General features: G+C 37.9%; 6 protein-coding genes across 15 annotated transcripts; 1 reads left to right on the top strand and 5 right to left on the bottom strand.

Moving 5' to 3' along the window:
- Positions 1-1,654: 1,654 nt before the first annotated feature.
- On the bottom strand, positions 1,655-2,242 carry LOC141608782 (CASP-like protein 1F2). The gene has a single exon (XM_074428125.1). The coding sequence runs from the start codon at positions 2,240-2,242 to the stop codon at positions 1,655-1,657; it is 588 nt and encodes a 195-aa protein (XP_074284226.1).
- Positions 2,243-2,742: 500 nt separating this feature from the next.
- Positions 2,743-14,113, bottom strand: LOC141606714 (putative F-box protein At1g49610). 9 transcript variants are annotated; one of them, XM_074425968.1, is made up of 10 exons: positions 12,961-14,112; positions 10,959-12,854; positions 10,607-10,792; positions 9,186-10,060; positions 7,290-8,227; positions 6,925-7,116; positions 6,718-6,831; positions 5,085-5,432; positions 3,311-4,918; positions 2,743-3,023 (listed from the first exon to the last, which is right to left on the bottom strand). In XM_074425968.1, exons 2-4 carry the CDS (start codon positions 11,466-11,468, stop codon positions 9,920-9,922), a joined length of 837 nt encoding a protein of 278 aa, XP_074282069.1. In that variant the 5' UTR covers positions 11,469-12,854; positions 12,961-14,112; the 3' UTR covers positions 2,743-3,023; positions 3,311-4,918; positions 5,085-5,432; positions 6,718-6,831; positions 6,925-7,116; positions 7,290-8,227; positions 9,186-9,919. The 9 variants fall into 9 exon arrangements, with proteins under 9 accessions (XP_074282069.1, XP_074282068.1, XP_074282067.1 ...); XM_074425967.1 differs by having other exon boundaries at positions 9,896-10,060; positions 10,959-14,113; XM_074425966.1 differs by having other exon boundaries at positions 10,959-14,112.
- On the top strand, positions 3,272-6,187 carry LOC141606711 (protein HOTHEAD-like). The gene is made up of 5 exons (XM_074425959.1): positions 3,272-3,491; positions 3,814-4,455; positions 4,544-4,941; positions 5,235-5,779; positions 5,896-6,187. Exons 1-5 carry the CDS (start codon positions 3,410-3,412, stop codon positions 5,930-5,932), a joined length of 1,704 nt encoding a protein of 567 aa, XP_074282060.1. The 5' UTR covers positions 3,272-3,409; the 3' UTR covers positions 5,933-6,187.
- Positions 12,121-12,750, bottom strand: LOC141608781 (F-box/FBD/LRR-repeat protein At5g56420-like). The gene has a single exon (XM_074428124.1). The coding sequence runs from the start codon at positions 12,748-12,750 to the stop codon at positions 12,121-12,123; it is 630 nt and encodes a 209-aa protein (XP_074284225.1).
- Positions 14,114-15,335: 1,222 nt separating the features above from the next.
- Positions 15,336-17,742, bottom strand: LOC141606712 (F-box/FBD/LRR-repeat protein At1g78750-like). 2 transcript variants are annotated; one of them, XM_074425961.1, is made up of 3 exons: positions 16,103-17,742; positions 15,744-15,821; positions 15,336-15,643 (listed from the first exon to the last, which is right to left on the bottom strand). In XM_074425961.1, exons 1-3 carry the CDS (start codon positions 17,312-17,314, stop codon positions 15,503-15,505), a joined length of 1,431 nt encoding a protein of 476 aa, XP_074282062.1. In that variant the 5' UTR covers positions 17,315-17,742; the 3' UTR covers positions 15,336-15,502. The 2 variants fall into 2 exon arrangements, with proteins under 2 accessions (XP_074282062.1, XP_074282061.1); XM_074425960.1 differs by having other exon boundaries at positions 15,744-15,935; positions 16,103-17,740.
- A 746-nt stretch (positions 17,743-18,488) lies between these two features.
- LOC141606710 (uncharacterized) lies at positions 18,489-23,327 on the bottom strand. Its single transcript, XM_074425958.1, has 4 exons — positions 22,978-23,327; positions 21,544-22,877; positions 21,254-21,454; positions 18,489-18,870 (listed from the first exon to the last, which is right to left on the bottom strand). The coding sequence occupies exons 2-4, from the start codon at positions 22,768-22,770 to the stop codon at positions 18,724-18,726; spliced, it is 1,575 nt and encodes a 524-aa protein (XP_074282059.1). The 5' UTR covers positions 22,771-22,877; positions 22,978-23,327; the 3' UTR covers positions 18,489-18,723.
- Positions 23,328-27,573: the final 4,246 nt, after the last annotated feature.

Below are 27,573 nucleotides of genomic sequence, written 5' to 3'. Positions count from 1 at the left end.
CAAGCATTCGCTGAAACTCGGATTATCGTGAAAAATGTTTTAAAACTCGTTATTTGTGGCTGAAATCGAACAGGTTGATTCCTGAAATCGACCAGGTTGATTCCTGAAATGAGCTCGGACGCGTGATTGAAAAACAGGGAGAAAAGGAAATAGGTTCCGGTACGACCTTCCGAACGGCTGAAATTGAAGTGTGTAATACACGGTTTTTCGGGATTCCGGGTCCCGGAATAAAATTCTCCGGAAATCACATAGAAAGTTACTCGGGTCAGTTAAAGTGGCCACGCAATGTTTGAGCACCAACGGAAGACATTTGGGGGTGCCGGTGTGCCACAAACAAGCATTCGCTGAAACTCGGATTATCGTGAAAATGTGTTAAAGCTCGATATTTGAGGCTGAAATCGAACAAGTTGATTCCTGATATTGAACAGGTTGATTCATGAAATGAGGAATCTTGAAACTTGACTTAGATTTATGGCAAACTATATCATTTTCTGAGATTTAGAGCCTTTTAACTGGTGTCATTCATGACCAGTTTATTTAGGATGTGAGCAGTTACTCCTTATAAGACATGTTACATCAATATGCATAAGTATGAACTTAATCTGCTTAATACCTGTATGCATTCGGTTTGTGGTTTGTTGACACATGTGGTAGAGGTCCCCTTTTATCATTTTACCCATAAACCTCACATAGTCAGATTGCCTTTTTGTCCCATAAGCTACATACTATTATTTAGCCTACCCCATCCGAGCTATTATTGGTGGTTGTGGGAATGTGCTTATTGCATTTTGGTTATATTGCTCTCTATGAGAAGGTTGGTGGAATAAGAATGTTTTATTTATTTCAATTTTCCTTTTTTTTTTCTATCTTCAATGTTTGTTTGTCTGTGTATTTCAGTTAGTGATAACTTTGTTATTTGTTGTTGTTATTGGAGTAGTTGTTAACATTAGGTCATCCCGTACATTTTTTGTTTTCCCTCATATGTTTTCATGTAGTATGTACATCTTATTGCAAACGAAACCAATTTCAAGTTAATAACAGTAGTTGACTATTTTTTTTTTTTGGTACTTAAAGAGGGTAAAATTAACTACTAGTTATTACACGGGGAATAGCTACCCGAAAAACATCTTCTTTAAGAATAGTACGGAGAACATTAAATGGTGAATCTAAATGTTGTATTTCCGTGCTGGACTAGACACCTTGATTAGCAAGAAGGTCAGCGGCTCTATTTGCTTCCCGGTAAATATGTTCTAGTCTAACTACCCAATTTGGCTCGGCTATAAGCTCCTTGCAGCTCTGGACTATGAACTTAAGACTATTACTTGCGAGTTGATCTTCTAGTACGAGCTTGACACAAGGCGAGTTATCCATATGCATCATTAACTTCTTCAAATTAAGCGATTTCGGCCTTTTCAAACCGGCTAAAAGGATAAGCAGTTCAGCTTTCATAGAGGAACAATTACCTCAAGAGATATTATGTGATTGAATAAAATAAATACGCTTATATTTATTAATAAAATTATACCGAGCAATGCATCTCCCTAATCATTAGCTTATTATCTATAACATAAAATAACAATAAATAAATAACCTCTAGACATTATCTCACTAGTTTATGTACTTCCTCTGTCCCAATTATTTGTTCTAAAACCGATCATACACAATCAACCCCCGCTCGATCTTGCTCCTTGGTTAGGGAAGGCTTCATAAGCCCGTAAGAAGATATAACCGTAAGAGCAAATAAACACAAGACCGCGACATATGAAAACGCGACTGAAACCCCAAGATATATGCACAAGTCTCCGGCATTATTACAAATCTCATTCCAAAACGTTTCCGGTTGTCCATAAACTCCAACATAAACAATCGATGCTGCTGCTCCACAAGCGGATATCAAAACCGTCATCGCAATTAAATCATGCAAAAACAAGTAGTACCAATGTTTACGGCTAAGGTCTTTCTTGCACGCGGCATAATAGATAGGGACATGTAGTGAAATCGTATATAGAGCGCATACGGCCACGTCTACACCTAGAAGAAACTTAAACGCTGAAGAGTAATAATAACGAGCATTCGTCGTCTTTATAACCCCGGAAAGCGAGTCTGGCGTATCGATGCCAAGCAACGTTACGATTGAAATGACGGTGAAGCAAATGACTAGGACTCGAAGCCAATATTGCGTTTGCATGAACCAAACTGGTTCGTCGTTTTCGGATCTTTCAACTTTTTCTAGTAACGCCATCGTCGAATTCATAAATAGGTTATTATACGTAGCTAGGGTTTCTTATGTTTGTTTTGTATTGAATACATGTATAGGGTATTTATAGTAAAAGTAATTATTCCTATTTTTACCTGAATTATCAAGGAATTACAGTCCTATTTAAAATCAAATCACCCACTCTTAGTAATATTATAATAATTTAATTACTTTCCTATTAAGAAACCTTAACCCACTTTTCTGTCTCATCTCATGTCCCATTGTCTTTATTTTGTGACACATTCATTCATATCATCATTCATATGATAAGATTAATAGCAAGTTCTCTTAAACTAATGATGTGTCACAAGGTGAGTAGAGTGGGACACAAGATGGGACACAAAATGGGACAGAGAATCCGCTCTCGAGATGAGTTGAAATCACTTGTCCCTATAACAATTACACAATAATTACACAATATGAAGTTATAGGGACAGGTGATCTCAACTCGTCGTCGTGTCGGACATTACGGACACCTTAGCTGCTAAAGTCGGATAGTCAACGAATATTAATGCACATGAACACGGTTCAAAACTCGTCAACATCAAAAGTGTCCTTGCGGCCTTTTCTACAGTAAAAAAGCCGAGAACTAGATATGGAGTAATGAAGTACTATACAATGTATATAAGCTCTCGCAGGAGAAGCGGTCCTTACAGTCACACTCACACACGCAACACATCCGTCAGGAACACTTGACTTGGGTTAATCATGCAAGTGTTCGAAGTAAAGAGCTAAACAAAACCCGAAGAAATGGACCACCATTTTGCTGCAATAAATGGTTTCATTAAGTTACTGATCAACAATATAATCCGATGCATCAAATGCTCTCGTCTGTAGCGAGATAAAAAGGTCGCATACTACTTGTATACAACAATACCCTTGTTTGGATTAACAGGGCAATTTTAAATGAGCTAAACGGAGTTCTATACGCAGTAAAACACGCTAAGCTATAATTTTGATGATATATTGCAATCTTTATATGATTAGGTTGAACTGGCTAAATGTTGTTGAACAGTAACAGCATTTTGTAAGGCTAAGAGAAGATCTTTGTACCTGAAATTTCCTAGAGATTTTGAAGTATTTAAAAGACGAGCAGTTGATAATTGTATATCTTCTTGTTTCTTCTCAAAACAAAGCTCCAATAATTAGGTCATGGATAATGATCGTTGGCGGATTGTTTTTGCTTCAGTTCTTGGATTTTCAATCTTCTATGTTTCTTGTTCAGCTGATAAAGGTACTCTTCTGAGTTTTTTTTGCAGTACGCTTCTCGTTCATCGACTCCTGCATTTGCATAAAACTTTTATAAATTCATTAGAGCCTCAGAGCAATTTGTGTGACAATATTTTCTTTTATAAAAGTTATCAATTTGCAAGAAAAAGAAAATATTAAGAGATTTTTCAAATTCTAACATGTAAAGTCGGTTTTATAAATCATACTCCCTCCGTCTCAATTATTTGTTTACCTTTGATTCTAATACTCCTCACAGTGAATATAAAAGGTAAAGAAATGACTGAGACGGGAAGAGCAAAATCTAATCTTCCTCTTTGTTGTTGCAGCTCCATACTACTCTTTTGTTAAACCAGCAACATTGGCCCCACCAATCGGATACTTTGATTACATTGTTATAGGGGGCGGAACTGCAGGGTGTTCACTGACTGCCACTCTCTCCAACGGTGCAACGGTCTTGCTTCTAGAACGCGGAGGATCCCCCTACGGAAACAAGAACATAGAAGAAATAGGCTCATTTGCAGCAAACCTGGAAAATGTCTCACCAACTTCACCAGCACAAAGATTTGTTTCTGAAGATGGAGTCGTCAATGCTCGAGCTCGGGTCTTGGGGGGAGGATCCGCCATCAATGCCGGATTCTACACCCGCGCTCCACCGGAGTTTGTGGCTAAAGCAGGGATGGATTATGGGGTTGTGAATAAGTCATATGAGTGGGTGGAAAAGAAGGTGGCTTTTGAGCCTTCAATGGTCCAGTTCCAAACAGCGATAAAAAACGGACTGCTAGAGGCTGGAGTAAAGCCCTATAATGGGTTCACGTACGACCACATTCCCGGGACTAAATTTGGTGGGACCATCTTTGATAGGCAAGGTCGCCGGCATACAGCTGCTGACTTGTTAGAGTATGCAGATCCCCGCCGTGCTACTGTTTATCTCTATGCAACAGCTCAAAAGATTTTGTTCAGCAAGAAAGGTTAGTAAATATATTAATCACCCAATAAAAATATACACGTAGAGCGAGGCTTTGTCAAGGGCTTAACCTATACTATTGATCGATGCAGAGCTGGTGAAACCAAGAGCTTACGGTGTCCTGTTCAGGGATTCATACGGAGTTCTGCACAAAGCATTACTACGACCTGGACCTAAAAATGAGGTGATTTTATCAGCGGGCGCACTTGGGAGCCCTCAAATGCTTATGTTAAGCGGGATAGGGCCGGCTACTGAGCTTATGTTACACGGAATTGAGATAATGGTGGACCAGCCCCAGGTTGGGCAAGGGATGTCTGATAATCCAATGAATGCCATCTTCATTCCTTCGCCTACTGGTGTCGAGACTTCCCTAATCCAAGCTGTAGGCATTACGGAGTATGATAGTTTCATTGAAGCTGCAAGTGGTTCAACTTATACTGGTGCGTTCATGCAGAATCTTCCGTCTGCTGCTGACATGATGAGTTCACAGGTTAGAGGTTTGGAAATATTTAATCATTCATTGAATATTTTAATTCCTGACCACAGTTTAAATTAATTACTCAGTAAACAGTTATCAACTTGACTAAATCATCCTAAAATGCCATCTTGTTAAATTGAATAAAAATGTCTTACCTTCGAGCAGAGTAGCCTCCCCAAATACCCAAATTAGAATTTTTTTGTACTGGTATACCTGATAAACTCGATGCATCACAAAGCAACATGAGCACGGTTTCGTGCATACAGGTGTGACTAATTCATAATCGAATAAAACAAAATGTGCAGGCGGGCCAAACGCAAAAGGGAGATGACATGCAGAGAGCAATAGAGTTCATGCATTCTGTCATAAATGGAACCTTCACTGGCGGCGTTATCCTAGAGAAGATTGCAGGACCTCGTTCTTCAGGTTATCTACATCTGACCACCTTGAATCCAAATGACAACCCGTCTGTCAGATTCAACTACTTCCAGGATCCTGAGGACCTAGAAAAGTGCGTCAAAGGAATAAAAACCATAATAAGTGTAATAGAATCAGGGCCTTTCCAAAGGTTTCGTATCCCAGGCATGCCGATACAAGCACTTATAAGCATGGCAGTTAACTTACCTTTAAATTATCGTCCGAGGCATTTCAACTCTGCATTTTCCTTGGAGCAGTTTTGCATAGACACAGTATTGACTATATGGCATTATCATGGAGGCTGTCAAGTTAACAGGGTGGTCGATAAGGAATACAAGGTTTATGGCACTCTAGGTTTAAGGGTTATTGATGGATCGACCTTTTACGACTCACCTGGAACTAATCCTCAAGCCACTGTAATGATGCTTGGAAGGTATATTTCGAATCAATGTCAAGGATCAATATTTCAAGTATTTGCCAAATTTCTAATGTTTCTCATCAGCCTCTATAAATGCTAATGAGAAATTATTTATTTCTTATGATGTGCAGATATATGGGACTGAGGATTTTAGCACGGAGACGATGAAATTCAATAGGAAGAGATAGAGACATGATTCTTTGTTTAGCCCAACAATTCACAAAATTTGCTTCTATGCATAACATTCTTTATGTGGTTTAGTCAACACAATTTTCATCATACAGATAACCTATTTCAAAATAAATGATACAAACATCCGGTTTTTAGTATTAGACCACAAGATCCTCCTGTATAGGTGAGTTATATCATATATGTACGGAGTAATTGTTTCATTATATTTGCACATTATGGCCGTTACAAGATCATGCAACACTCTCAAATGACACACATCCGTGTACACCAGGCAAATCAGTATGTCAGGTATGGGATGGACTAGTTTGGTTAGGGTCATTTTAGCGTACCTGAGTCCAAGCAGCAAACATGCCAAATCTGACCACTCTCCGTGTCTGCACCCCATTACGTCGTGTCGTGTTGACGCATGTGCGGCAAGGTTCTTAGGTGATTCCAAACACCACAGTATGGAAATTTTACACTAGGCCGTATATCAAAAGGAACTTTGTGGCCAACATTCTAAAAACCTCCACAAAAGTTTAAAATTTAAATAACCAGTATAGACACATAAGTCAAGAAGTAGACTAAGCGGAATATAATTGATTATAGACCAATAATGATTAATATCCCGGTAAATAAGTCGGCACAAACAACACCATCGTTCAGGCCTTATTGCAATCCATCAAAGACATATTACGCTGAACATTAAAAAAATAAAAAGATAGAGTGCTCAACAGAGGTCCAACGCCTTCAAATTAGAACCAGGACAGCCTAAAACTGACCTCAATATCTGATGATTCCGAGAATAATTCTGAGCAATCGACACCTTCAACTTCAACGCTTCTTAGAGGATGCTTCCAGCATTGCACTTTGTGCTTCAGAATATTCAAGATCAGCTATAAAACAAAATATGGAAACATTTGAAAGATTAGTTCCAGGGAGATGATCCAGTCCGGAAATCTACCAATCGACAATGCAACATAGCATACCTTATGAGTGGCCACATTCCGTAATCTTGTTGACAGTACATCAGGGTGGCAACAGCAAAAGAGTCCATCCAGAAAGGGCCTCAGTAAAGATTCTTCAAACCTCTAAGCATTTTTTTCACACAGCTTTAGCTCTTTGAGTTTGTATGAAGGGCCAGTAACATCATTCTGCAGTTTGTCCACATCTACCTCAATCTGTAGATGCCAACATATAATCATCATTATTTCATCCATATCTAAACAAGGTATGACTGTACGAGTGTATGACACCCACTCGAAAAATACCCACGGTGATACCACTACGTGTCACTTGGACACAAAACAACTAGGCGTAATAAATAAATCATGAAATGGACATAAATTTGTACCCCAGTAGCATGACACAAGTCCATCACTAGAGAATTAAAGATGTTCATTTCAATGAGAAACTTCTTTAGCTTCACAAACCAAACTGTGTTGACTTAATCCTTCACAGATGGAAAGAATCGGGCATTACAATGATCTAGCACGCTGATCAATGACAGAGAGGTCTCCATTTCACAGTTGTACGAGAACTCGAGCAAGTTAGGAGTGTCAATTGTAACCTTCATCAAGTGGAAGCCCTCTTCAATTCGTAACTGCGTGAGTGAATTGCTTGAGATCTTAATGCATTCCAGCGTTGAGCAACCAATCAGCACTAAAGTTTCTAAAGCTACAAGCACATATACCAGCTCAGAAAGAATATCATCTGTAACAGGAGCACAATCAAACTCCAGCTTTTTCAAGTTTTTCAGTGCAACCATGTGCGGCAGCAAACCCGCAAAATAACCATAACCAACAAACTTTTGAAGCGATGGTGCTTGCATCGTTCCACTACCCCGGCCCTCGTCTCCCCCATTAACTTTTCCCATACAAGAAAGTGAATCCTCTTCAAGGTCGTGAATGGATGTAACATCTAATTCAATCAAGGGACAGAAAGAGATAATTCTTTGAAGCATATCCACATTTACAGCTCCCCGTTCTAGAGTCAAATACTTGAGAGAGGTGAGCTCCATAGTCTCATAATAAGGCAGCTCAACTTTCAAACATTTCAAATATTTCAGCGACTTCGCACAAAATAGAATCTCAGGCAGCCTGTGGCTGTAATCATATCTATTTAGAACAACAATCTTGATTTCCAACTTCTGAATTTGGTTTTGCACCGCAATCATTATCCATTTGTCAATCGAAGTTTCTCGCTTTTCATAAGGTAGAGCAATGTCAAGGTACATTTCTGTTATTCTATACTTCTTTGTAAGGTATCTTTGCATGGTCTTATCTATGAACCCTACAAAACGTTCAAACATGTCCTCATCATACATGTAAGGCCTATCCTCACATTTCTGAAAATATTGATACTGAAAATCCAAAACCGGAATGGAAGACCAAGCTCCATACCACCTCTTAGACAATACGCTAGCGCGACCCGCCTCTTTAGTATCAAACATTGAGAGAATAGTATGCAAGATGAAACCCGGAAGCCCCGAAATTCTATCAACTGTACCCTTCTGCATCTTTGCCACCATCATGATTATTTCAAAGGAATTTCGACAAAAAAATTGGAGTACGCTATCTAAATTCCTAATCTTCGGTTAATCTAACAAATACCCAATTCACAGATCCAGTTTATATCTTTGCTAACAATTAAAATTCTGAAATAACCATCTCACACAACTAAAAATTCTACATTTACGCATCATAATGAAAACAAAAAATTAGAGTATACCAGAATGATTTGAAACAATTGAAACCCAGAAATTCAAGGGTTTATTAACTTAAACTATCCTCTATTCACTTGATTCCCTTCAGATTTTCTGGGTTAAATTTCCCACAAGATAATGGAAGGTAGATTTTGAATCAATGTGTAGGATAAATATTTAATAATCATTGAAACAATTAAAAATGATTTTATGAGCATTTGTAAATGTTGATATTAATGAGAGAACTATTTCATATGGTGTGCAAATTATGGGACCCGATAATGGGACAGATGATCTTGACTGGTTTGATAAGAAGAGCCACATGATACTTCCACAGTATGGAATTTCGTCAAACAGTTGGCGCGCACTATCTAAATTCCTAATTTTTAGCTAAATTAACAAATACCCAATTCATAATTCATGTTCAAATCTTACTTACTAATTAAATTTCTGAAATACCAATCTCAAACAACTTAATTCTACAGTAATGCACTATACAAAATCAAAAAAAAAAAAAATGGAAGATAAGAAAACATAAGAGCATACCAGAGTAATTTGAAACAATGGCACACGAGAAACCCAGAAATTTCCAATGTATATTACCTAAATCATTAGAATCCCTTAATAATTTCTGGGTCAAATCTCGATTCTCGACAAACTACTGGAGATGATTTGTTTTCTTTGGCGCTAAAAGTGTGTATCTTCACAAATTCTTATTTCAGACGACCATATCCGTCTTACCAAAAAGACGGGATTTTGTAATTATTTCAAGTCAAATGTAAACACAATGGTCCCCGGCTTAATTAGTGTTACCACTTATGGTAACTTGTTTTTCAAAAATGGTCACATTTGGCTTTAAAATGGTCTCAAACTCTCGTCTTATTGTTTCAAACCAATGATGCTTGTGCCTTAGAGTTTGGAAGGTACATCTTCACTTAGACCTTTCAAACCGACTCGACCCATAGACCCGACTCGTCCATTTTTTTGTGGCTACAATGAGGTGATTAGGCGAGTTTGAGCATCACAACGTCGGAATACAATCTGATAAGGCTTTATTAAAAGGAATTTTGTGGCTATTAAAGTAGTCTTTCAATCTTTACCGCATGCCGTCAAAAGAAGCATTAAGGACACACATATGATCAAAATGTCGGCCTCACCATGATCACGGCCAATACAATGATACAATGTCATGGTAAAAAGACAAATTGAACATTTAACACACAAAAAAAAAGGATGAAACGTTAGAAGGCACATACATTTGAGATTTGTATAAGCTAAACTTAGTGCCACGACAATCGAAACCTGAACTCAATTTCCGTTGGATCCGAGAGTAAGCTAGATTCATCGATACTTTCAACTTCAATGCTCTTCAGGGGATGCCTCCAGCATTCTACCTTGCGCTTCAGGAAATTCAAGATCGACTATAAAAACAATATATAGAAACATAAGAAGGATTAGTTTTAAAATTATGCAGTATACAGTGAAAAACATGTTGCATTTGGCTATAATTACTTTCAGAATTCAAGATTGATGGATGACTAAGAAAATAAAATCGCACCAAAGCAATCTCCTGGATTTTACTACTCGTTAAATAGGCAAGGCAAAAAACACTATACTCATTTCAGCTCGAATAAAATTTTACCTATGCATACAGTCCATAAAAAACAAAAAGACCAACAAAGAAATCCACGAGTTTTGTTGTTTTGATATGGTGGATGGCCATTGAATGGAATTATTTGCATAATGGTTGAAGATATACGAATTTGAATTATGTGTCGAGTCAAGTCAAGTCAAGTGCTCTAGTCCCACAATTTTGAGAGAGGGATTTTGAATTATGGCCCCCATCACCTATACAGCTATACTCCATATACACGATAATAAAACTTGTCAATTTAATTTATTAGGCCGAAACAGCATATATCAAACATAACATACTATTATTCCTTTGAAGTACTACTGTAGCATACCTCAGCAGAAAAATTCTGTAAACTTGTTGTTATTGACAGTACATCAGGATGGCAAATCCAGAAAAGTCCATCTAGGGCCGTAAGCGGAGATTCTTGACAATCCCAAGCATGTGTCTCGCGCAACTCTCTGAGTTTATATGGCGGGCCAGTTACCACATTCCTCAGCTGATCCTTCTCTACCTCAATCTATAGATGCCAACATAATCATCATTATGTTCATCTATAGTTACACTAGGTAAGATTGTATGACCCTCACTCGTAAACACACGATCAAATACAACTATGATTTGTTATATGGACACAAGACGATTGAACGTAATAAATAAGTCATCAATTGGGTACAAGTTCATACCTCAAGAGAGTCAGACAACTCAATCACTAGAGATTGGAAGAAGTTTGTTTCTTCGAGAATCTTCTTTAGCTTAACAAGCCAATCAGTGGTGATGGAATCATTCATCGTATTCACCAATAGGGAGAATTTCGCATTATGATGACTTAACACTTTGAACAATGACAAACAGGTCTCCACTTTACAGCAGTACCAAAACTCGATCAAGTTAGGGGTGTCAATTGTAACCTCCACCAACTCTAAGACCTCTTCTATTCGAAGTTGCTTCAGCGAAATGCTTGAGATCATAATGCATTTCAGCATAGAGCATGAAGCCAATACTAAGCTTTCTAACGCTACAAGCCCATATGCCAGCTCAGAAACAATATCATCTGTTATAGCAGCCCTAACAATCACCAACTCTCTCAAGTTCTTCAATGCAACCACATTCATGTTCAATGGCCGCGTAACACCCCTATTAAATCCATGATAAACGAACTTTCTAAGCGGGGATATTGTGAGTTTAGATTGCATTATTTCAGTACCCAAAAAATCAGCTCCGTAGTTCACCTTTCTTTTCCATGGAAGTGAAACGTTTTCAAGGTCAGCGGATGTAGTGAATTCAACCAAAGGGCAGAAACAGATAATTCTCTGGAGCAGATCCGTATCTGCAGTGTCTAGGAATAAAGTCTAGGGATGTCAATGGATCGGGTTCGGGTCGGGTGAAGCCTCATCCGTCATCCATCCGTCTTTTTAAAATCTCATCCAACCCGTCCGTCATCCGTGAAACATATCATCCGTCATCCATCCATCCATCATCCATGGATGAAACGGGTGGATCGGGTGATAAACGGGTGTTGTGCATTTATAATTTCAAGTTTAAAAAAATGATGATTTTTTTCCTCTACAAAGATAAAGTTAGATAATTAATTTAGTTTAACTTTCTAGTGGGTAGGCTTACAAAATATTTATATTGAGAGTAGAAAAATATGAAAATTTAAATATTTTATATCTTAATAATGTCTTATATGTAAAAAAAAATTAAATAAAAAATAATAAAATCGGGTGATGGATGGATGGCGGGTGGATGGCGGGTGGAATTTCTTCATCCAACCCATCCGTCATCCACATCCGTTTCATCCGTCATCCATCCACCATCCATTTAAATCGGGTTTTCATCCATCTTTTAGGATCGGGTGGATCGGATTTTGATAGATGCGGGTGAAATTGACATCCCTAATAAAGTCAGATACTCGAGAGAGATGAGTTGCATGGTCTCATAATATGGCAGCACAACATTCCTACAATGCAAATCTTTCAGTGATTTTGCACGAAATAAAACCTCAGGAAGCCTGTAGTATGGTGTGTTCGGTGAGCAAGGGGAAATAGTTTCAATAAATAACTCCTCGACTTGGTTTTGCACCGCAATCCTTATGCATTTATCAGCCAAAAGTTTGATCTTTTCATCCGCCATAGGAATCTCAAGGTGAAGTTTCCTTATTTTATACTTCTGAGTATCGTATCTTTGCATAGTCCTATCTACGAACCTCATATAACTTCGAATATCCTCATCGTGAACCACGAAACCATAATTCATTGTCCAATTCAAACATGGCTTCTTATAATCTTGAAGCCGAAAACCCAAAACAGGAATAGAAGACCAAGCTTGATACCACGTCTTAGACAACACGCTAGCGCGAACCGCCTCTTTGGTATCGAGGTTTGAGAGAATATTATGTAAAATAAACTCCGGGAGCTCCGAAATTCTATCAACTGTACCCCTTCGCATCTTTGCTACATTTTCCCCAAATATCATGATTTTCTCACAGGAATTTCGTCAAACAGTTGGTATGCACTAACTAAAATTCCGGATTTTTAACTAATCTAATAAATACCCAACTCACAGTTCATGTTCATCATCTTCACAACAATTTAAAAATCAGAAATAACCATCTCAGTATTACAGTTGTGCAACATAATCAAATCAAATCAAAAAAAGGAAGATAAGAAAATATAAGGAGTATACCACAAGGATTTGAATTAATCGATCACATGGGAAATCAAGAAAATTCCATCATAATTTCTGGCAATTTTTGAGAGATTGCTAATAATTTCTGAAACTACAGTATTTGAGATGTTAAGCCCGTAACTTTTGATCTTCTTTTTCCAAAGTGATCTTTACAATTTACAAGATGTTCGCTTTGAAAAAGAAACCGCTTTCTTAACTCGTAGCAAGAAATATGTTGATTCTAAATTGGAATGCTCCTAGTGATGAATATTTGTCACAAGCTTGTAACGGATTAAGTATTACCATATGATTAGATAAGACAATAATTAAAGTGCATAAGAAATCACAAATGATTTTTCTTATAAAGCCATGTGAATTTTACTTGACCCGTATCACCCGTCACAAGTGAGAATTTGTGACACTCAAATTTGGTAGCTATATTTATGTTCACATATCTCGTACCTTCATTCAACTTTTATCTTCCCACTAAATATACTCATTATATATATTAGAGAAATGAGGAGATAAAAGTTGAGGGGTGGTGGTACCACCATTTTTTAAATTTCGGTATCTAGTGTTATGATGCTAGTTACTGGTAGTCTGCCGCGACTTTCTAAAATGATCCCCGATTTAATCGTCTACACAAACTATTCAGTTTAAATAAATAAAAAAATCAATTTTTTTAGCTCGTGACTTATGTTACTCCGACCCTCCTCTAATTTTCTCGAATATATGTGTCCGACACTCGACACTCGGACATGGGTATGACACTTGGACACCTCATTTTAGACCAAAAAATATAAATTTTTAAAAAAAATAGCCGAGTGCGACACTTGGACACGCACCCGTGACCATGTCGGATACTTCTAAACAAGTGTCAGTAACATAACTTGTGACAAAGTAGTATAACCATCACCTATTTATAAAAGCTAAAACTTTTAAAGAGTTTTGATTGCCTTCTCATTTTTAGGGAGTGATGGTGGAAAAGCACCTTTATTTTCTTGCTAACTCACGTTCATTCATCACATTTAATTTCCCCCTTATGATTTTTACTCCTTAATTTAAGGGGTTTTTAATTTCAATTGGTCTCCCTTGTGACGGGTTACCATTTGTGGCGGATATTTTGTGTGATAAAATGATAACAAAATGGGTTAGTGGAGAAAGGGGACCACGTGAATAGTGTTGCAGAGAGAGAAAAAGTGGGTACTTTATGAGGTAAAATGGTATCCGTCACTCAAGAGTGACGGATATGTCATGTCTTCAATGAGAATTTGTGTTTTAATTTTTATTTTAGCAAACTATAAAAAATATACATTATACATACAATGATACAAAACTAAATAATTGACAGTAAACTGATATAGTTTGATTTTTATCATGCACCCCAAAATTAACACGAGTAAGATTGATTGTTAAAAACCGAAAAATGGTTAATAGGATTTATAACAAGTTTAAGTAGCAAATTCGTGCAAATTTTGCATGGGTTAAAACTAGTTTATTTTTAAAATATGTTATTTTACACAAATGCAAGTGCTCATTTTAGATACTTCTACGAGTTAAAAGACATAAATGTACACATAAAAGATACAACAGTCGAAAAGACGACTAAATTATAATAAGTCTCCTGAGAGACGTCTCTCCCAAGTTTTGGTGATCCCTAAAATGCCATCTTATCATTGAAATAGTGCTAAGCTGAATAAAAATGTCTTACCTTCGAGCAGAGGAGCCTCCCAAATACCCAAATTAAATTTGTTACCGATGTGCCTGAAAAACTCAATGCAACACAAAACAACATGAACACGGTTTCGTGCATACAGGTTAACTAATTCATAACCGAATAAAAAATATGTGCAGGCTGGTAAAACACAAAAGGGAGATGACATGCAGAGAGCAATAGAGTTCATGCATTCTGTCATAACTGGAACCTTCACTGGCGGCGTTATCCTAGAGAAGATTGCAGGGGCTCGTTCTTCAGGTTATCTACATCTGACCACCTTAAACCCAAATGACAACCCGTCTGTCAGATTCAACAACTTCCAGGATCCCAAGGACCTATAAAAGTGAGTCAAGGAAATAAAAACTATAATAAGGGTAATAGAATCAGGGCCTTTCCAAAAGTTCCGCATCCCAGGCATGCGGCATGCCAATACAAGCACGTAGCATGGCAGTTAACTTACCTTTAAATTATGGTCCGAGGCATTTCAACTCCGCATTTTCCTTGAAACAGTTTTGCATAGACACGGTATCGACTATATGGCATTATCAGGGAGGCTGTCAAGTTAACAGGGTGGTCGATAAGTAGTACAAGGTTTATGGCACACTAGGCCTTATATCAAAAGAACTCTGTGGCCAACATTCTAAGCTCAAGAAGTAGACTAAGCTTAGTAAGCTGAATATAATTGATGGATCAATACAACTTAAATGACTGATATTCCGGTAAATAAGTCAGCACAAACAACACCATCGTTCAGGCCATATTCCAACCTATCAAAGACATATTAGGCTGAACATTAAATAAATAAAAAGACAGAGTGCTCAACAGAGGTCCGACACCTTCAACTTAGAACCAGGACAGCCTAAACCTGACCTCGATATCTGATGATTCCGAGAATAAGTTTGAGCAATCGACACCTTCAACTTCAACGCTTCTTAGGGGATGCTTCCAGCATTGCACTTTGCGCTTCAGGATATCCAAGATCAACTATAAAACAAAATATGGAAACATATGAAGGATTAGTTCCAACTTCCAAGGAGATGATCCAGTGCGGAAAACTACCAATCGGCCATGCAACATAGCATACCTTATTAGCGTCCAAAGTGTGTAATCTTGTTGACAGTACATCAGGGTGGCAACACCAAAAGAGTCCATCCAGAAAGGCCTTCAGGTAAAAACGATTAAACTCCCAAACACTTATTTCACACAGCTTTAGCTCTTTGAGTTTGTATGATGGGCCAGTAACATCATTCCGTAATTGGTCCATTTCTACCTCAATCTGTAGATGCCAACTTATAATCTTCATTATTTCATCCATATGACCATATCTACACAAGGTATGACTGTACGAGTGTATGACACCCACTCGAAATACACAACATTGTCATTTGGACACAAAGCAATTAGACATAATAAATAAATCATGAAATTGACATAAATTCATACCCCAGTAGCTTGCCACAAGTCCATCACTAGAGAATTAAAGAGGTTCATTTCAATGAGAAACTTCTTTAGCCTCAGAAACCAAACTGTGTTGACTGAATCCTCCACCAATGGACAGAATTGAGCATTACAATGATCTAGCACGCTGATCAATGACAGAGAGATCTCCATTTCACAGTTGTAGGAGAACTCCAGCAAGTTAGGAGTGTCAATTGTAACCTCCATCAAGTCCGAGCCCTCTTCAATTCGAAATTGCTTGAGTGAATTGCTTGAGATCTTAATGCATTTCAGCGGTGAGCAATCAATCAGCACTAAAGTTTCTAAAGCCACAAGCCCATATACCAGCTCAGAAAGAATATCATCTGTAATAGGAGCACATTCCAACTCTAGCTTTTTCAAGCTTTTCAGTGCAACCATGTGCGACAGCAAACCCGCACAATAACCATAACCAACAAACTTTTTAAGCAAAGGTGCTTGCATCGTTCCACTACCCCGGCCTTCGGCTCCCCCATTAACTTTCCCCATCCAAGGAAGTGAATCGTTTTCATGGTCACGACTGGATGTCATATATAATTCAACCAAGGGGCAGAAAGAGATAATTTTATGAAGCATATCCACATCTACAAGTCCCTGGTTTAGAGTCAAATATTCTAAGGATGGGAGGTCCATAGTCTCGTAATAAGGCAGACAAAAGGTCGAACATTTCAAATATTTCAGCGATTTTGCACAAAATAGAATCTCAGGCAGCATGTAGTCATATCTACCAAAAAACTCGATTTCCAACTTCTGAATTGGGTTTTGCACTGCAATCATTATCCATTTGTCAACCAAAGTTGCTGTCTTTTTATCGTCTATAGCAACCGCAAGGTACATCTCTGTTATTTTATACTTCTCCGTAAAGTATCTTTGCATGGTCTTATCTATAAACCTCATCAAACGTTGAGCCATACCACGTTCATAAAAATCAACCTCCATACTTGTAGTGAAGTATTGAAGCTGAAAATTCAAAACAGGAATGGAAGACCAAGCTTCATACCACCTCTTAGACAATACGCTAGCGCGACCCGCCTCTTTAGGATCAAGCATCACGAGAATAGTATGCAGGATAAATTCCGGAAGCTCTGAAATTCTATCAATAGTAACCCTTTGCATCTTTGCTACAGTTTCCCCAAACCCCATGATTTTCTCACAGGAATTTCGTCGAACAGTTGGCATGCACTATCTAAATTCCTAATTTTTAGCTAAATTAACAAATACCCAATTCATAATTCATGCTCATATCTTTACTACTAATTAAAATTCTGAAATACCCATCTCAAACAACTTAATTCTACAGTAATGCACCATACATAATCAAAAAAATTGGAAGATAAGAAAACAAACAAGCATACCAGAAATCCAATGCAAATTAAATTGAAACTACCCTCAATTCACTTGAATCCATTAATAATTTCTGGGTCAAATTTCGACGAACTAATGACGTTTCTCGGTAATTAATATTGAAAATGCAAGTATATTATAATGGCGGATGATTTGTTTTTTTTGGCGCTAAAAGTGTGGATCTTTCCCTCCAACTGCCCAAAGATCAATACTTCCAAATTCTTAATGATGCTGGGAAGGCCCATCTGAATTAGACCTTTTAAAATTCGTCTCGACCCGTAAACCCGACCCAACCCAACCCGACCATTTAATCGGGGGCGAAGACCCGAGCAATTAAACTCGTGACCCATTTGACCCGAATTTGTAATAACCTGTTAAATGTTGAAACTTGACGATTGGGTCGACGGGTGATGTTAAAAATTGATCGAGAATTTATTAAAATATTAATATTTATATATTATTCTGTATATTTGAAATAATGCTTTAAAAATGATTTGTATTAGTATTTAAGTTGCTATAACAATTTAAAAATCAATTTTATATAATTTTTACCGTCTTTAATAACAAAAATAATTATTGAAATAACTCAATTTTTATAATAGTCTCGTTATTATATGTTTGATTAAGATTAAAATATTAAAATTAGATATGCTTAATTAAGAGATTTTTTTTATTTATAAAATGGTAATCGAAGACGTTAAAGACTATCCTAGTATTGTTTTTACTTGTATTTTTACTCTCTTTTTTTTTTTGGTACATAAGAGGGGCAAAGCCCCGACTGGTGACCCAATGACCCGACCCAACCGATCGACCAGTTTGAGAGGTCTAGTTCAATGTCAAGAATATAACCACCACCACACACAACAACAAAAATTGTTGGGAACTATTTAAATAATTTTCGAGTGACCTAAGTTAAAAAATAGGTCAGGAATTAATTATTCAACCATTTAAACAATTTAATGTTTTTCAACTTTTCTAAATACAAAGGAGGTATAGAATAACAGGAATGGAAGACCAAGCTCCATAGCACAAAGAGCCCCTCTTTTATGACCATTGCAATGCAACAAACACTCAATTCACATGACATAATGGTTTTTTGCTCTTGACCACATCAGTATACCGCGACTTAAAACAGTCACAGCGAACATTTAATTACAATAAAGATGAAACATGGTTGACAAAGGCTCGGCAGAAGCCCAAACTTAACAGTTGAAGGGGGGGCATACATTTAAGATTTCTATAACTTAAAGATCGAGCCATGACAGTCTAAAAGTGTACTCAATTTGCTGTCGATATGAAAGTAATCCTGAGCGATCAATACCTTCAACTTCAATGCTTTTCAGGGGATGTTTCCAGCGTTGTACTTTGAGCTTCAGCCTATCCAAGACCCACTACAAAAAAAATATGGAAACATGGTATTAGTTTCAGGTAGATGATCCAGTCCGGAAAATGATGCAATATATAGTGCAAACATGTGTTGCTTTTGGCTAATATTTTCAGGATTCAACTTTTGATGGATGACCAAGAAAATAAAAATTGCAGCAAATCAATCGATATAAAGAAGACGACCAAGAATTCCACAAGTTTTTAATATGGTGGTGGAGTCGTTGAATAAAAACCAAGTGCACAATGGTTGAAGGTTTGTTCATGACTTTTCTATATAACTAACCAGATTCAGACAGTCAAAATTAACATCAATATGGAAGTGGCCATTTGCAATTGCCCAAGAAATTGCTTCAATCAAAATACTACCCATACTATCAAAGATTACCCAACCCGTTGCTGCCTGAAGTCCCTATACCAAGCCGCAACAACAACAACAACAACATCAGAGCCTTCATCCCAAAATGATTTGGGGTCGGCTGCCCTGAAGTCCCAATACCAAGCCGTATCACATTTAATTTCAATACTAATGGATCACCCCACCCCAAGTCAACAACTATCAAAGACGGGAAGTGCATTTCAACCTTAGAGGCGAAGCCCAGATCTTCCACGGGACAAGAATCCGCAGAATAGTGTTTGTTATTTCTTAGAGTCCACGCTTCGTAACTGTCTAACTGATATTCATTCCACCATCAATGCGAGTCCTAATATATCCAGAATCCACTTTATTTTCCCTAAAACCCAAGTCATCTGTTACACAACAAATACCCCATAAAACACCGACGAAGGAAATAATCAATCTAGATGGATTTTTAAGTTTTTGAAGAAAGGAAATCCAATTGGTAATCCACCTCCTTGTGACTTCTGATTCCCAACTGAGAACCAAACTAAATTTTGGTAGCAAATTCACAATCTCTAAATAAATGTTCAAGTGTTTCGAGGTGAAATGAAGAGTCCCAATCTAAACTTCGTGATTTAATCTCCAAACAACAGGGTAAGAATTTGGACATTACTTTCCATATAAAAACATTCCATTTTTTCCTGAATTGGAAGATATCATAACCCATTTTTACAGAACTTTAAACTAGACTCTTCCAATCGGGACCTATCCTTTAAGGTGGCTTTCTCATTCCATCGTTTCTCGAAAGCTATAGCATATCCACTTTTATCGAATATTTTCCCGGGTTTCATAAATTTCCAGAATAAAAAGTAATACAGCCACAGGGGCAGATTTTAAAAACGTAAAATCTCTCATAAACCTCACCTCATTATTTTCGTGTTCTTGACGTTGAATTATAGATCAGGTATTTTTGTTTACCATTATAAAAAAGTCATTTTACAAAGTACAAGTAATATTTTTCATATACCATATGAAGAATACAAAGTCGTATGAGGTATTATTCTTTTAGTATTGAACTGTAGATTAAATTTTGTTTTTATTAAAAAACTAGTCATTTTATAAGCTTATATCTTATGTAAACACACACATATAATTAAAGAACAATAACACTCTTTTAAAGCAGTACTACAATAAATTTGGCAAGAGCATTTTTCAATTGGGAGTAAAACCTTAATAGGCACATCTGAGTAAAAAAGGATTGCTTAGAGTGATAAATGAACTATAAGGTTATGAAACTGATTAAAATTTAAAATTAAGTGTGTTACTAAACTAAGAGAAGATAAAAATCGCAAAAATGTAGCGTAGCAAAGTCGAACACGCCACTTCTACAATTATCCACTATAAGCTATCAAAGCTATGCAACGTCCCCCCACGACGCCAAATAGACACATCTGTTATCTATACGCTAACAATTTATAAGAGCTATCAGACCATGGCCCGATTGCCCTACCCGTAGCTTCATCACACGCATTCGGATTGATTTTAAGTAATTTATTCTTTCATTTAAACGTAACGGTCTATTCTTTCATTTAAACGTAACGGTCTATTCTTTCATTTAAACGTAACGGTCCGTTTAGGACAAGTAAATTAAGGGCAAACTGGGTCGGGTTGAGTGAAGGGACATATTCGTATTGTCTGTTTATGTATGAATTGGTTGAGGTCAAGTCAGTTTTGACGAGGTTATCAGGAGAGGGGTAATACTGTAATAGTCACCCAACACCTCCCTAGAGTAATGATGCAATGGGTAAAGCTTTACACCGTCCCCTTTCCTTCCTTTCCATTAAGAGTTGGTCAAGTCATGTGCTTCAGTCCCACAATTTTTTAGATATGGATTTTGAATTATGGCCCCCTCCACCTATACAATTATACCCATATACACGATAATAAAACTACTTGCACCAAAAAAAAAAAAAACTTGTCAATTTAATTTTATAGGCCGTAACAGCATATAATCAAACATAACATACTATTATTACTACTACCAAGCATACCTCAGCAGAAAAGTCTTGTGAACTTGTTGTTATTGACACTGAATCAGGGTGGCAAATCAAGAAAAGTCCCTCTAGGGCCATAATCAGAAATTCTACCCAATCGAAAGCATATGATTCTTGCACCTTTAACTCTCTAAGTTTATATGGTGGGCCAGCAACCACATTCCTCAGCTCCTCCTCCTCTACCGCAACGGGCCCAATCTATAGATGCCCACATAATATGATTTGTCATATGCACACAAGACATTTGAACATTATAAATAAGTCATCAAATAGGTACAAGTTCACACCTCAAGAGAGTTCGGCAACTGAATCACAAGAGACTGGAAGGATTTTGTTTCTTTGAGAATCTTCTTTAGTTTAATAAGCCAATCAGTGGTTGTGAAATCCGTCATCATATTCACCAATGGGGAGAATTGCGCATTACAATGATCTGACACTCTAATCAACGATAAAGAGGTCCCCACTTCACATTTGCACACAAACTCGATCAAGTTAGGGGCGTCAATTGTAACCTTCATCAAGTTGAAGACCTCTATAATTCGCAGTTCCTTCAGCGAAATGCTTGAGATCATAATGCATTTCAGCATTGAGCATGAATCCAATACTAAGCTTTCTAACGCTACAAGCCCAGATGCCAGCTCGGAAACAATATCATCTGTTATAATAGCACTAGAAATATCCAATTCTCTCAAGTTTTTCAATGCAACCACATTCATGTTAAATGGCCACTTAACAACCCTATAAACTCCACGATAAACCAACTTTCTAAGTGGGGATGCTTTGAATTGAGATTGCATTACCTCGTTCATATTTCTCGGCCATGGGAGTGAAATTTTTCCGAGATCACTTATTGTGGTAAATTCAACCAAGGGGCAGAAAGTGATAATTCTCTGAAGCATATCGATATCTACATTTTCCAGGACTAAAGTCAGATCCTCAAGAGAGATAAGTTCCATGGTCTCATAATATGGCAGCACAGCGTCTCTACAATACAAACGTTTCAATGATTTTGCACGAAATAGAATCTCAGGAAGCCTGTAGTCTGATGACTCTGATGTGTGTGGTGACTCTGGTGAGTAAGGGGAAATGGTTCCAATAGATAAATTCTCGACTTGGTTTTGCACCGCAATCTTTATCCATTTATCAACCAAAGGTTCAATCTTTTTATCTGCCGTAGGAAGCTCAAGGTCAAGTTTCCTTATTCTATACTTATGAGTATCGTATCTTTGCATAGTCCTATCTATGAACCCCAGATAACTCTGAATAACATCATCATCAAAACTGAAACCATACTTTTCTGAAGAATCCCAATATTCCTTATAGTCCTCAAGCCGAAAATTCAAAACCGGAACGGAAGACCAAGCCTCATACCACCTCTTAGACAACACACTAGTGCGTCCCACCTCTTTGGTATCAAGGTTTGATAGAATACTATGTAGTATAAATTCCGGAAGTTCCGAAATTCTATCAACTGTGCCCCTTTGAATCTTTGCTACATTTTCCCCAAATCCCATGATTTTTTCACAGGAATTTCGTCAAACAGTTGGTATGCACTATCTAAATTCCAGATCTTTAACTAATCTAACAAATACCCAATTCACAGATCATGTTCATATCTTTACTGCAATTTTAAAAATCAGAAATACCCATCTCAGTGCTACAGTAATGCTACATAATCAATTAAATAAATACAAAAATGTAAGGAAGAAACAGGAGTATACCACAAGGAATTGAATCAATCGAGCACATGGGAAATCCAGCAAATTCCATCATAATTTCTGGGAATTTTAGAAAGATGATTAATAATTTCTGAAATTACCATTAATTACCATTAAATGATCGTAGCTTTTAGTCCGTCATAGTCTTTTAGTAGTGTACAGTTCTACTGGTGTGCACTGTGGACTGTGGACTGTGAGTTACTCAATTCAATTGGTCTCTCTTGTGACGGGTTACCATTTGTGGCGGATTTTTTGTGAGATAAAATGGTAACAAAATGGGTTAGTGGAGAAAGAGGACCACATGAATAGTGTTGCAGAGAGAGAAAAAGTGGGTACTTTGTGAGGTAAAATGGTATCCGTCACTCAAGAGTGACGGATATGTGCCGTCACAAATGAGAATTTATGTACTCAATTAGGGTTGGTACAAGTCCAGTCGGGTTATATCGAGTTTGAGATATTATCAGGTCAGCCTATCCTTTCGGTTGTAGACGGGTTCCGATTGGGTCTAGACAAGTTAGGTCTTTTCAAGTCAATAGTTTATTGGGTTTGGGTCGGGTTATTATCGAATCGGTCATACTAGTTCCTATCACTAGTCTAGTTAGCACCGAAACGGACACGAGCACGTGACATGTTATTCCATAAAATTTAGGACACATGACACATTATTTAAATTTAATAAAATATATATTTAAGTTATATATGTACAATTTTATATTTGAAAAAGTATGATATTAAATTTAAATAAATAAAGGTAAAACGTGATATTAACTATAACTCTATAAGACTATAACTCATCCTCGTTTTCAAAACCAAAACCCAACTTATAATCAATTTTTTTCGACATTTAATTACTCGTTTAAAGAACACATCATTTGCCCCCAACTCAAACTTATTTTCCCACCAAATTCCGCCATAAAACAACTAACACCATGCACCTTACATTCAAATTGATTCCATCCGAAGGTGTGTCCAAATAAAAGAAAAAAATTAGACACGACATTATAGATGTCCAACACGTTTTAACGCGTGTTCGGCAAGTATCGTGTCCGACAGGAGTGTCCAACACAGGTATGCCGATTAGGAGTGTTCATACTACCGAACCGCTAGCAAAAAATTTCATAACTCACTCTTTGTTCCTTTGGAACTAGGATGTAGGAAGACCACATAAGGAAAAAAAAAAATATAGAGCTATCTTCTCTAAAATAAATTAATTCTCTCCAAATAGATTTTTTTTTTTTTTTTTTTTTTGACAGCGGTAAAGAAAGAGTTTTACATTCTAGTGGTACGGTTCACTAAACCGTACCTATAAGCTACAACATAAAACACTAGAGAACTAGTACAAACATAAGCTAAAGCATGGTAAGAATTGCATCGGTTAACATCGTGTTGATGGCGACTTTCGTTGGTGCTCAAATTTTGCGTGGCCGCTTTATCTGACCCGTAGAACTTTTTATGCGATTTCCGGTGAATTTTGTTCCGGGACCCCGGAATCCCGAAAAACCGTGTATTATTACACTTAAATTTCAGCCGTACGGAAGGTCGTACCGGACCCTGTTTTTTTTTCTCCCTGTTTTTCAATCACGCGTCCGAGCTCATTTCAGGAATTAACCTGTTCGATTTCAGCCTCAAATAACGAGATTTAACACATTTTTCACGATAATCCGAGGTTCGGGCGAATGTTGGTTTCTGGCACACCGGCACCCCAAATGACTTCCGTTGGTGCTCAAATTTTGCGTGGCCGCTTTATCTGACCCGATGAACTTTCTATGTGATTTTCGGAGAACTTTGTTCCGGGATCCCGGAATCCCGAAAAACCGTGTATTATACACTTCAATTTCAGCCGTTCGGAAGGTCGTACCGGACCCTGTTTCTTTTTCTCCCTGTTTTTCAATCACGCGTCCGAGCTCATTTCAGGAATTAACCTGTTCGATTTCAGCCTCAAATAACGAGCTTTAACACATTTTTCACGATAATCTGAGGTTCGGCGAATGCTGGTTTCTAGCACACCGGCACCCCCAAATGACTTCCGTTGGTGTTCAAATTTTGTGTGGCCGCTTTATCTGACCCGTGGATCTGTTTATACGATTTCCGGTGAATTTTGTTCTGAACACGCTCTTCAAAAACAATATCTACCACATTCTCAAAAGGATGAGCAGCGCTGGCCAAAGGAAAACACCCATGCTTGTTTGTCTTGATCGATGGAGCTTCGGAAAAATACCTGCAACAAGACCCAAAAAAGGGTCTCGGAGATTCATCTCCTTGGCTTTGAAAATCTTCCTCATAAAACCAACGAGCCTCCACAACCTCATTTTTACTCGTCTTAAACGATACAACTTCAGAGAAATACCTGCAACAAGACCTAAAAGAGTGTCTCGGAGATTCATCTCCTCGGCTGTGATATACATCATCTGGAAACCAACGAGCCCCTTGACCCAACGAAAGAGAACAAAGTGCACTTACGCCCCAGGGACGTAGAAAGAAAAGGCGGAAAACAGACCACAAAAATCTGTCTCCAAAGGAGAGCAAACTCCTACACTTTGAACCACACCCCTCGTTGACCAGGATCTCGTAGCCAAGAAATTCGAGTAAAAAGATAGATAACAAAGGGAGAAACCACTTGAACATCCCCCTAACCACAACCAACTCAAAAGACCGAAGTGAGTTGGGCTCAACACAAACCCGATGCAAAATACCATTCACCCTAATTAACCCGTTGGTAAGGGGACAGGACACCCCAGACCAACAAGAGCTTATTATTTGAAAAAGCAAAAAACACATTAAGACGAAACACATTAGACAAAGGAGACACCACCGCAACCGACCCAACCAACAACACAACCAAAGGACCGAACTCCACCCGACCAAACAAGCCTCCTCCGACTAACACCCACAACTTTACTCCAAAAAAACGAATCCCACAGGCCATCAAAGAACAGTCCGGCAGACCCAACAAAACACGAACCCCGAAAAAGAAGCTGAGACTCCAAATTCCACAACGAACCCCAGGACCATCGGCTACATGCTACAAAACTAATCCAGCCAACAACAAAAACCCGACAACCCGAACCAGGACAAGGGACGACCAGTGGGGAAAGGGGCGAGGGGAAGGGGGAAACACCAAGAACGTCCCAAGACCACCACCAGAGACCAAGAGAACACCAAAAAGACGACCAGACCACGACCAGACAACGATTAATCCACACCCATCGTGACAGACCAAACCCGGCCCATAAGAAAACGGGAACATACAAGGACAGTGAAAGGGGCGAAACCTTGATTGGCCAGCATATCCTTCGACGACAGGACAGGAAAACGGAGGAACGGAACGACCTCAGCGCAACCACACCAAAACCGGTCTACCGGACGAACAAGACGGACACACAAACCGACACCATAGGGAGGAGTGAAAGCAAGCTCAGATCGGAACTCAGTGGAGGCGTATCGCCGGAAATAGGTTCAAGGAGGAACCCATTTCCGGCGATAGAGGAGTGGGAGCACGGGAGGATGTGTGTGGTTGGGGGTGGCGGCGGCTCAATCAAAAATTAGGGTTTTTGTTGTTTTGGTTTGAAGTGAGGTGTTTTTAGAGAGAGAGTGTAAGAGTTGAATTCCACAAATATTCCCCCAAGATAATAAAGAAGCATAAATAATTTAACAAGATTTTTTGGTGCAAATAAATAATTTAACAAGATAATAAAGTACTTTTAATTGCTAATGCATTTATATGGAATTTTAAACGGGACCAATTCAAACGACTTTGCTAAATTTAAACAAACGTCAAGATTCCAGTGTCAAATCAGGATTTTAAATACGGATATGTTGAAAAATGCAATTTGTAAGTAAATTTGACATATAAACGATAAACCATAATCTTGATTCTCGACACAGTATCGGCGGTGGAGCGATGGGGCTAGTAGGGGAACTCGCCCTAGCTGAAAATTAAAACGTCTAAATTTTTTATTTAAAATTTCGAACTTTTTTTAAATTTACGTTATGACATTACTCGTTCGTCCCCGTTGAGTATGAAAACATCCAAGTTTTTAGTTAAAATTTCGAATTTTTTCAATTTTACGTTATGACATTACTCATACGTCCCGGGACAAATACTATGATGAAGATAAACGTGTCCTCTTCCGATTGCATCTCTGTTCTTATCGGCTAGATTCCTAAAACCTGCATCGTTATAGTTGGATATTATGACCTTAGCCAAGATCATGCAACGCTCTCAATTCAAATGGCATACCTGCATGTAGACAAGGCAAATCTTTGTGGTGGATAAGAGTCAGGTTAGTTTGGTTCGGGTCATTTAGGCATACTCGAGTCCGAGCTGTAAACATGCCAGATCCAACCCATATCCCATATCTTCACCCAGGTTATTATGCCATCTCGGCATGCCTACAATGAGACAATGAGGTGGCTAAGTGTAATGAGCCGCAGTTGTAGCGCACAATCCTTAAAAATTGCGCGCGCGGTTCTTACACTTCGAACCCTTAGATTTATTTATGCTTATGTAATTTCATTTCCCTTGTATATTTTTAGTAATTACTTTCCTAGTTTAGCATAATTAGCATAACTTTTCTTTCCATAAATAGGTATATCGCT

This window comes from Silene latifolia, chromosome 10 (assembly GCF_048544455.1).
Source record: "Silene latifolia isolate original U9 population chromosome 10, ASM4854445v1, whole genome shotgun sequence".
Classification (NCBI taxonomy): domain Eukaryota; kingdom Viridiplantae; phylum Streptophyta; class Magnoliopsida; order Caryophyllales; family Caryophyllaceae; genus Silene; species Silene latifolia.
The sequence above is the reverse complement of the archived record's forward strand: the minus strand, read 5'-3'. Positions and strand labels throughout refer to the sequence as shown.